General features: G+C 34.0%; 1 protein-coding gene across 4 annotated transcripts in view; it reads left to right on the forward strand.

The window, feature by feature from the left end:
* Positions 1-12,027, forward strand: part of LOC114327289 (dihydropyrimidinase) — a 165,540-nt gene that overhangs the window by 125,530 nt on the left and 27,983 nt on the right. For all 4 annotated transcript variants that reach the window (XM_050646627.1, XM_050646628.1, XM_028275850.2 and 1 more), the window contains one exon: positions 5,525-5,861. In XM_050646627.1, the coding sequence (XP_050502584.1) occupies positions 5,525-5,861 (337 nt within the window). The remainder of the gene's footprint in view (positions 1-5,524; positions 5,862-12,027) is intronic.

Below are 12,027 nucleotides of genomic sequence, written 5' to 3' on the forward strand. Positions count from 1 at the left end.
TAGTAGACGATATAGTATCGTCTGATATACAGAATAAACATAAAATGCGACTACGCATTTCTTAAGTTTTAAGCTTAGATATTAGCTACACAGTAAGGTCTCCATCTTGAGAACATGAATATAAATATGTACTGTCTCAATTCTCGATCTAAATTATCTTACAACACTAATACTTCCATAATATTCTTTCCATTTTCAAGTATACTAATCTTACTGTCGTTTGTATTTGTTAATAATTATCTAAACTATGATAAACAAAAATGTATATTTTCTATTATTGGTTTTAATAATTTTTGCACTTTAAATATAAAACACATAACAAACATTTGTTTTTAGAGTAATAATCCAAATTTGGCATTCTCTATGGTTAACTGGTTGCCTCTAAAAACTACAAATATGCACATGTAAGATATGCATAATTTTTTAGTTCAATTCATGCTGTAGTTAGTGGAAAAATATCATAAAATAAACAAATAATAAAAAACAATAGATATGAAAATCAATCAAGTAGATGTTTTAGGCAGTTGACAAATCAAAATAGTAAACCAGTATTAACAGCTAATTAAAAATTTCTTTGAAAAACACCATCTACTGTACAGTCAACAGTCTTACAGTATTAAAACATTTCACAATTCCTCCATCTATCTGTGAGTCCAATCTATGTATTAAGTGCATTGCATAAACAAAAAAGAATCTAGTATCTCCTTATGAAATTTAGTGCACAAGAAGATTATCATAATCGCTCCACAAAATGTAATGCACAGAAGTATTCCAAGAAGCAATGGTTAATGCCAGATTTGCAGATAAAATTTAAGATATAGACTTTTAACATGTGTCAATTATTTGCGAAAGTAATTGAGTTCCCAATATTTTATAAGACGCGAGTTTGAAAAAAATCAAAAACTAATGGCATCATGGAATATAAAATCAGTAACTAGAACAGGAAATTTTTCATGTATTAAAAAATAATGCGTAGCTGCTCCTAACAAGAAAGACCGTAAAAGGGGAAGGTCCAGTCAATATTAGGTGAAAATATTCACAATGAATTCACTTAATTCACAATGAAGTAAGAAAACAATATGGGACCAAATAAGATAGATTCATAAAATACCGATAAAGAATGTCATAGGATTGCTTACACCAAAATACTAGTTAACTTAATTGAAGAAAGCTGGGAAAAGCTCAGGAATAACTTAAAAGAAAGTAGCGAGGGAAGCTCTCGCTGAGAGAAAGATCATGAACACTAACATATCCAGAAAGAAAATCCCTTGGAAAAGGAAGTGAAGATGAAGTGTGAAGAAGAAAAGAAAGTATTTACACAATATAGAATGCAACAAACACAACAGAGATGACTTAAAAAGAATTCAAAACGAAATACGCGCCATAATCCTAAAAAATAAAGGGGGTACTTCATCTGCAAGCAGATCGAATATAACCTATACGGAAGCCAGAAATAAATAGTGAGAATGATCAGGGAACAACAGAAGAACGAATTGATACCCACACCAGAAATAGTAATAGGTGAAGAAACGGCGTATCGAAGAAAGATCAATCGCGGAAGCACTGAAATTCAGAAAATCTTAGATTACTTAGGAAATCGCAGGAATAGAGTTTAATATCCCCCTTTAAAAAGAAAAAACAGAGAAAAACAATATGGGGTTCTTAAATTAATACACAGAAGACTAAAATTAACAACTACAGTGATGACAAATAAACTGAACAAACGTTATCTGGATCTTCATGGCATTTTCCATCTTCATAGACAGAAAATTGAAAGAAAAAACTAAAAAATACAAAAATGGAACAAACTTTTTCGACCTGAAATAAATTTATTTTCGATAGATAAACTGAGGGACACTATTCACTTGTTAAATACAAGCAAAATATTACTAAAGATAATCAAAATGAGCGAAAACGTAATATCAAAAACAGCATAGTGGCAGAAGCAAAAATAGAAGAAGAGAGAGGGCTATTTTTTGAGTATATTTCTGTTAAACCATTTATAGATAAAAATATCAAAAAGTTAAAACAATTGATACCAGATGGGGAGAAAATAAAAGAATCCCGCTCGACACAGTAAGAATAAGGAGAATGCTGAAACTCCAGAAATGATGCATAAACCTATACCTACCCAGAAGAATAGATATTAGAGGCAAATGTGAAATAGAAAACAGTGGATAGGTTTAAAACAGTGGAGGAGTAGAACAACACTGTAGACAGAATTACTGAGGACAGAGGTGTGAGATCAGTAAGAGATCATTCCCCAGTGGGAAGTATAAATAATGATAAGAGCGATAATACTGGAGCATTGAAAAACAAGCATGACTTATGCCAGTAACAAAGAAGAAGAAAAATTTTATAGAAAAATAAATAAACATTTTCATTTCGTTGGAAAACGAAACCAAAGCCGTCTTATATTTAAGTTCGTTCAGAGAGCGCTACAAGCAAAAATTTTACAGTTCATATAATTTTTTCCATTGAACAGTCTCAGAGTCACATTATTCTCTTATGTGTGTGGCTCATTATACAGTGCTAGTAATAAACTCCTTCCCCCCCCCCCTCGTATATGTTAAACGGTTATACTTATTATAGTGAAATTTGGAGGGAGGAAATAAACGGACGCAGGCTTCTCAACCACATAGTCATAACAAGTGACGTACCTAATAGTGACAGATGACGTTACAGCGCCACTGTGACCGATAATTTTAAATGGCACCTCAGGGCAAGTGATACCCCCTTTGAAAGGTGTCGAAAATACCTATTCAATCATACCTACTAATTTTATTTGAGTTTAAGCTCATTTTGATGAATACATTAAATAAATACTAAAATTGTAGTTTTACATTTAATTAATAAATATTCAAACGTACGCCTCTGGTTAGTTGTCAAAACGTTGACGTTTTTCCACGGTTATTAGACTTTATTACGGTTGTCTTGTCCGACAGTGGTGGGGAGACTTATATTTTTGACTTTACGTCACAAGAGTTTACATTCCCATATTTTTAAATTGTTTTCGATCATTGAATGTGTGTTATTGTGTATATATGTGTATTATTTGTGTTATTATGAAATAATAAGACAAATAGTATACATTTTATCTTATACCGGGTCGTGAATCGTAAAAAGGGCCATAGGAAACTCAATGTAAAATTCTGAATTGTTGAATTCCTGCTTCCCTAATTATTCTACATCAAAAGTCATGAGAGAATACTTGTAGAGAATTAAAATCTGTATTGAAATCTAAAGTTAAATTTGTTCTACGATTTAAATGCATTCCAAAATTTTGAAAAATATGATACATTTGCCACAATAGGTATGCGTGTAAAAGTAAGACCACACGTTACTATTTAACTGACAGTGCTCACACCATTGACTGAATAAAAAAATCTTTATTATTAATCCTTTCTCCGCAACTGAGGGTATCTTATCAACTGTATTGTTTCTAAACAATAGATGATAAAATAAAAATATTGACAGTTCAAAAATGTGAACATTATTGCATTGTGTGTGGCCTAAGTTTGGGCTGAAAACTAAAATGTATTACATTTTTACAAAATTTTGGAATATGTTTAATTACGTAGACCAATTTTAACAGTTATTTCCAATACAGATTTCAATCCTCTTTAAATAGTTTCTAATGTCTTTTGATGTAAAATAATTATTAGGGAAGCTGCAATGCAACAGTTCAGAATTTTACATTGAGTTAATGCAAAACTTTGACGCATGTCAAAATTCTCAATGTGTTTTAATTGTATTCATTTTTTTCGAATCCTGAGAAAACTAATAAATATTTTTGAAAAATTTAAACTCAGAATGAAAGACTACATTATTACCGAGGGCTGAAAGTCCCTGAAAACTTCTATAATGTTTATTTTAATAAGTTACAGGGCTGAAAATAAAAGAGAAGTGTGATATTTAATTTCAAATATTTCATTCAATAGAATCTGCTTGTTTATTCCAAGGGGCTTTCCGCCCTCGGTAATAATGTAATCTTGCATCCTGCGTTTAAATTTTTCTAAAATACTTGGTTTTCTCAGGATTCGAAAAAAATCATATTACGATTCAAATGACAGTAAACTCTCGTGACGTAATCTCACCCTTAATGTTCATTGGTTAGTCGATTTAGGCAACCGTAGTAATGTCTAAGAACCGTGACGTTTTTCAATTCTCTAATCGTTTTCACGTCAACATCAAGTTTTTTGACAAATAACCAGAGGCGGACGTTTCAATATTTATTAGTTAAATGCGAAACTACAATGTTAATATACTTACCAATTCAATCATACTAATTTTGTTTGGATTCAAGCTGTTTTTGATGAATAAATTAAATAAATACTAAAACTCTAGTTTGGCATTTAATTTAAAAATTCTAACGTCCGTCTCTGGTTACTTATCAAAAAAGTGTGTGACCTTTTTCAATGTTCTAGTTGTTTTTACGTCAACGTCAACTTTTTTGACAAGGAACCAGAGGCAAACGTTTGAATTTTTATAAATTAAATGCGAAATTACAATTTAATATTTATTTAATTTATTCAGCAAAATGCGCTTAAACTCAATCACAATTAGTATGGCTGATAAGCATTTTCAATACCATTCAAAAAAGGTATAACTTGCCATAAGGTCTCGTTTAAAATGATCTGGCACACTGGCGCTTTAACGTCATCTGTCAATATTACGTCACCTGTTATGACTAGTTGAGAAGCCTACGTCCGCCTATTTCCTCCCTCCAAATTTCACTATTATAAGACAACTGTTCAAAAGATACGAGGGGGAACCGGACTTTTGACAAGCACTGTATGTTCGAGATTATTTTCTTTATAGTTTGAGCAGTCATTACGGAGTATTCATTTTTCTTTTGTTCTGCCAACCAACTGATCCTGATCATTTACTTATTCGTACGTAGTCTTAATGCACCTAGGTTTTTTTGTTCCCAGACACTTGATTTCTTCCTACACTTCTACGACCCTTTATTTTGTCTTTAAGGATCAGCTGTAGTGTTCTACATCGTAGAATTCTTATATCGATTTACCTTCACTATATGTCCCAGATAAAATATTTTCTGATGTTTAACAGTCTTAGCAGTTTTCCTGCTGTCCAAGGTATCTTCAGCATCCGTCTATGAATGAAGATAATATAAAGAAGATTATACAATATATTCTTAAGCATATCAAAAGAACTAAGCTCAGCTGACTATAAAATTGTATGACTGCCTATTACAATACACACATTTTACATAATAGCAACATTTGGATTGAACATAAACATTTACTAAGATAAACAAAATATATGACTTTTTTTACGTGAGACAAATTTTATTTTAAATACAATTTACATTTTCATAATAATATATTCCATATCCTATATAACATTAGTTAAATGCTATGGAAGCAGTAGTAACTTCGCTCATCCAGTATGACAGTGGATTATGGCATTATTGCTCTCATAGCTTTTTCATTTTTAAAGCATTTCCAAATTTTCAAATCAAATACTAACATTATACCTTTTCAACTGCGTACATTTTTAGAGACGTTCTTCAACTGACAGGAAGTGACAACTGCACATTCAATAAATCCCAGAAGGAACTCGGTAAAAACGATTTCACGAAAATTCCAAATGGAGTCAACGGCGTGGAGGACAGAATGTCTGTTATATGGGAAAAAGGCGTGCAAACTGGTATTTTATCACCCAGTAGATTTGTGGCTGTGACAAGTACAAACGCTGCCAAAATATTTAATTTGTATCCTAGAAAAGGATGTATCGCTGTTGGATCCGATGCTGATATTGTTATTTGGAATGGAAATGCTACCCGCACAATATCTGCAGAGACGCACCATCAAGCAGTTGATTTTAACATTTTTGAGGTAAGCACATTTATAATTTTTATTTATGTATAATTTTGTTAAGTTAAAATTTGTATTGTAGTGTCAATATATTGTTAGCTAAAAGTATATTTTTATACACAACAAAAAATGAGTATGTACGTACACCCATTCCAAATGTAAACGTTCTTTAATTGTCCTGGGATTCTTTGGTAAAATCCATTTCTGTATGTACATAGTTTTAGCCAGCGTTATTACTAGGGCTATCCGATAAGTACTTAGCCTCCAAAAGGAAAACGGACATTTTGGAAAAGTGTTGATTCATTTCTGAACATAGTCTCCATTTATCTTGCTTCACTTGACCCAGCGGTGCTCCAACTTCTTTAAAACACGTTCAGCCCCGCGTGAGACAGATGCTGTCTCACGGTGTTGTGATCTTGCCGGACCGGGTGAGCTTACGGGTGTGTCTCACAGCCACAGCTAAATTTTACATCAGACCGCGTGAGCCGGTGAAGAGACACGGTGCAATATTATGTATTACAGCATTGAATAATGCCGGTCTAAGGGAACACTTCAGTGTTTGCGGTTTCAAAATAAGATAATTTGATGTCAAGTTATGAATAAAAAAAACAGCCATATCACTGGAATAACTTCCATCAGAAGCAAGGTAATCATCTGAAAAATCATCTGAAACTGATAAATCACAATCTTCATCTGACATTACTTCATCATATAATTTTTTATCCGAGCTTGTTCAGCTTCAAAAGAAGACGTACTGCCCTATTTATAACACTTCTCAAATTATGCTGTAACCAAAAAACAATGGACTACCCCAGGTAATCGAAATAATATCCGAAAATATTACCTCAATCATCCAAGATAACCATTTCTACACCCTCAGCTTAGCTCAGTCACTCAGGTGTGTGTTCGTCCTGTCCTAATCTTAGAAATGAACTATGAAAATTTAGAATGGAAGCAAACAAAACAGTATTTTTAATTAATCATGTTTATTGTTCATAAAGATATAATAAAAATATGACTTAGTAAATTGCATTAACAAATATATTCAAATTCTTGCCAAAAACTAACAATTCTAGATTATACTTATGGCTTTTGGTAGCTGGTTCGATGGTAACTTCTTGACGTCGAATGGTACAGCTGTTGACTTCTCTTGACCTGGGCAGATGTTGAGGTCCTAGGTCAGTGCAGCGAAAGATGTTGAGTGTTGCAGCCTAGATTTCATGGTCCCATTGTTGTCAGCCTTACTGTCATCGCCGGCGATAGGCTTTTTGAAACTCCCAGAGGGAGGACGGTGATCTTATCCAAAAACTGTAACAGTAAAACACATATCAACAATCAAGAAGAAAAACCAATGTGTGCCCTCTGCCATTCTAATCGTCAGAAAGAGTAGCAGATGACAAGAATAAATTAAATGAAATTTAGATCAGGAGAATAGTTAAAATTTGATTACTAAACGTGCATACATGTAAATTATAAAGAAATATTTAAAACTAAAATATCAGAACACATGGTTTGACATTGGAGGTAAGATATAAAAAATATTACAAAAAATGTTATAAGAAGCTAGGTATGGATGGAATATAATGACTGTAAGAAATTATAAAAAAAAAACTTTATGTAAAACACACCCCAAGAGGAAGATTTGATTTGGAATAAAAATGATTTAATTTTGAAGCTTCTTTGCCTTTTATGACATTTCCACCACCATTTTGAGAATGAAATATGGGGGTTGTCACTGTCATTAAAATGACATGACAACGAACCTTGGACCGAAATTTGAAATAACGAACATGAAACACAAGAGATGATACAATGTAAATAGGGTTGCCTATAGAACGGGCGCCAAACTAGTTTTTAACGAAAAAGCAAGTTAAAACGAATAGAAGAAAATAATTACTAATGAAATATTAAAGAAAATAAAGTCAAATAATTATTTAAAAATAAAATATCAAAGATCTGACGTTTGTAACGGTACAATGCGTTCAAGAGTTACTTATAAAGTAATGCAATAATTGCAAGTTACCATCAACGCCGTGATTTAGTCAAATAAGTACCGACAAGCCAGGGACGACATCTGCCCTTCAGACCGGGTGAGTCATCCGCGGCTCTCACTTTTATTGCTACATAAAAATAATACACAATTGAGACTAAATTTGAATGGGAATTATATTGTGGGTTATTTAAAGGCCCATATTTGATAATTTAAGTAAAATTAATTTCAGATTAGCAATCTCATAAAAATAAAATGAATGCCGGGGCTGAACGTCTTAACCCGTCTTAAAAATACGTTTTCTCGAGGCCTGCAAAGTAGGCTTCCATGACGACGATGAACTCAATTTTTTTCCCAACGAGTGACTTTTCATGTTTGGATACAAAATGAAGTCGTACAGGGCCAACTCTGTACCCGCACTATTTTTCGGTGAGTAAAATTTATGACAAATTTAGTTTCAAGCGAACACCTAACCATCCAAAATCAAGTGGTAGAATGTATAAACATTTTCAATTTCTTTGCAACACGAAAATGCAGCAGCTGCATAATACTCTGGTTAAATCGGAGAGTGCAGGAAGAGTCTATACCGGTTTCGGAGGTTTTTTCCTCATCAGTAGTCCCATATCATCTTCTCTCCGATTTCCCCAGGTATCATACTTTGGGCCTTTCCGAATTGCAAAGAACGAAATGTCGCGGATGAACTAAAGCCATCTACCGAAAAACAAAATAAGTTATCAATCGAAGTAGCACAGAAAACGACAATAAATATCGTTCCCATACCACCAGATTGACAACAGGTGGAATACTTTCTTTGGTTGCAACCTCCCGAGATTTTCAAAAATTATAAATCATACAGGACGCCGAAGAAATTAAGATGAGAGAATTTTAAATAATTCACAACCCATCTGTTCAGCGTGATAAAAGTTCCAACAAGAAAGATTCTTTAGTATTCAACAAAAGAGTAAATGAATTAAAATGTATAAACATTTTCAATTTCTTTGCAACACGAAAATGCAGCAACTGCATAATACTCTGGTCATGTGGTAGAATTGACAGAACAGTATATATTTCTCGGTCATGAAATCAGAATAAGCAAGGATAATCAGACCTGTGAATTCCAACGACGAATAACACTTGCTTGGGCGGCGTATGGTTCACTAAGAGACATCTTTAAGAGCAGCATCCCGATAGCTACGAAACGGAAGACATTTGATCAATGTGTTCTTCCTATTATGACATACGGAGCAGAAACTCTCACGCTCACAAAAACAAAAGCACTAAAAATGCGAGTGGCACAAAGGCGCTTGGAAAGATCGATCCTCGGCGTGACAAAATAAGGAACCAAGACCTAAGGAAAATAACAGGTATCACTGATGTCGACCGTATAGCCAAGCTGAAATGGAATTGGGCAGGTCACATCGCGAGACTAAAGATGGACCAGAAAACTAATTTACTGGCTCCCAAAAGAAGACAAAGCCAGCAGAGGACGACCACCAACACGCTGGATGGACGACATGAAACGAATATCCAAGAACTGGCAACAAGACGCATAGAACCGTTAAGAGTGGGGAGAATGGGAGAGACCTATGTCCAGCAGTGGACAGAAGATGTTGCATGATGATGATGAGCCTTTTCAGAGCACCTGGGCGTGACTTATCAAAAACCGACGTGCGTGACCACGTTAAAACTCGACAAAACAATTTTTGTCGGTCGCCTTCGGAGGAGAAGAGTCAACGTACACAGTGTTTCCACACGCTAGTTTCCACATGCGTTCAAAACAAAATTATAAGTCTGTAGGCGAATTCTATAATTTTCGTTATTACCGCGAAAGCTAAGCTAAACGATATCGAAGTTGATTTATGTTCATATTCTATAAGGTTAGTTTTCGCTTTCGCTTCGTTATCATAGCGGCATACGATAATATACGAGTTTAAACGATCTATGAATAAATAATTACGGCAACATTGCAAATATATGTGCAGGAAGTAAAAAAAGAAGAAGTAAAGAAAGAAGAAGAGTAACTAGAGAGTTACATGACGTACCTATATAACCTTATAATCACAAGTTTGATTAAATTTTTATTATATTTTAATAAAAATGTTGCCGGTGCAATTTGTTCTATATGGAGAACTCGAGCGAAGAAACCATCTGCGATCTGCGGTTAACGCCAGAGGAAAGCAGGTTCCTTCGAGATAGAAGTGACCCATTTGGTTTAACAGATATAAGGTTTATTGATATTTTTCGCTTAAGGCCGGCCGTTGTATGAAAGAGAGGTCCCCAAATGCCGGCGCAACAGAGAGAAAAGATTCTTTCCCGAGAGATGCTGCCTCTATCGGAGAAATAACGCAATAGATATCTAAGCGAGGCCGCAAACGGCAGAATTTTTAGTGAGTCGATAGTTTAGTTAAGTACAGAGAGTATGCAGGTGCGGCCTCGCTAAGATGACTCGAAATCGTTTTATATATCAGGTGCGAACTTTTAATTTTTTAGTAGGCGGTTTAAGGACGGGGTCTCGCTGAAAATTTTACTTGGATAAATACTGTGCTCGTATCTCGTGGTAAAATCTAAACCAAAAGTATTGGAGAAATCTATTTTAGTCCATGTGGTGAGACCGCTCCCGTCTGGGAAAATTTCTGATTCGGTTTCTTTGTGGATTCCTATTCAAACATGTCCCCTCTAAACAAATCTGAAGGGTGCCGGGCGGAATTTTTGGGCAGAAACTGTTTAAACAATTTTTATAAACAAATAGAAAAGATCACGTTTTTTTGCCCCGGAACATATATTTTTAAGTTTAGTGGGTCATTCTAAACAAGAAAGGTATCTTGTAATTTTTTTCAAAAATTGATAGTTTTCGAGTTATAGGCGATTTAAAATCTGAAAAGTGCGAAAATGCTCATTTACGAGGCCTAAAAACTCATATTTAAATTAGAACTTTTGAGGTTGCCAGATTCTTAAATTGAAGTTTAAACATTCAGCTTGAAGATTCTAAAGAGTGATTGTGTCTAACCCTAATTTAAACCGTCGTGTTTTAATTGTTAAATATACATGTCCATCCGATTTTTTTGTCGGTGCGGCGCGCTCTATTTCAAAAATCTCCAGTTTTCCTCCAAAAAATATTTTTTCTAGATTTTTTGGGACATTTTAAATAAAATAAGTTTCTTGACATTTTTCTCAAAAGTTAACAGTTTTAAAGTATAAGCGATTTAAAATCCAAAAATGCGTTTTGGCATTTTTCGGATTTAAATCGCTTATAACTTTAAAACCATTAACTTTGGAGAAAAATGTCAAGAAACTTATTTCATTTAGAATATCACAAAAAATCTAGAAAAAATATTATTTGGAGGAAACTAGAAGATTTTTGAAATAGAGCTCGCCGTACCGGCAAAAAAATCGGATAAACATGCATATAACAACTAAAAAAAAACGGTATAAATTAAGGTTAGACGCGATCACTCATATGTGGACCATATAGAACAATTTGGTGTTGCAGGAAAACTTTTACTTCGGATGTCTGGGTTAGGCCTTTTTTGGACCAATTATAACATACTACCTCCGTAACTTTGGAACCGTTCATTTTAGAAGGGTTATGCATAGGACCTTTTTTGTTTCAAATTTAATGTAGAACAATTTTGTATAGAAGGTTGTTCATGCTAAATCGCATAGTTTTAGAAATATTGACGAAAAACGTAAAAAACTACGAATTTACCGATTTCTCCCCCCTCTCCCCCCCAAACCCGACGCTCAAAATGGTGTGACTTTTTTCTGAACATTATGTGGACCATATAGAACAATTTGGTGTTGGAGGATAACTTTCACTTTGGATGTCTGGGTATGGGTCTAACTATACCATACTATATTCCCTAAAATAAAATGTTTCATCATAACGGCTGACCTGAGTAAAAATCACTTATTTATAAGTTAAATTTGAATTATAGGCTTGGATCTCGCGTACAAAAAAGAAGTTGATTAATAACAAGCTGAAAATTTTTAACTTAACTGTGTCTAGTCGGACAAACTTTGATGTACGGGAACACTGAAACAGGCGAAGCTTTAATTGTGGAACAGGTTAAAAATTTGGAACATCAGACTACGAAAACGTTCCATGTATTTTGTCTGACAGAACTTCCAACTGATTTGTTACGATTTCATTAAACTCTTATGCAAAAATCAGACTGGTATTATCACCAACTGGGCATT

Source organism: Diabrotica virgifera, chromosome 3, assembly GCF_917563875.1.
Source record: "Diabrotica virgifera virgifera chromosome 3, PGI_DIABVI_V3a".
Classification (NCBI taxonomy): domain Eukaryota; kingdom Metazoa; phylum Arthropoda; class Insecta; order Coleoptera; family Chrysomelidae; genus Diabrotica; species Diabrotica virgifera.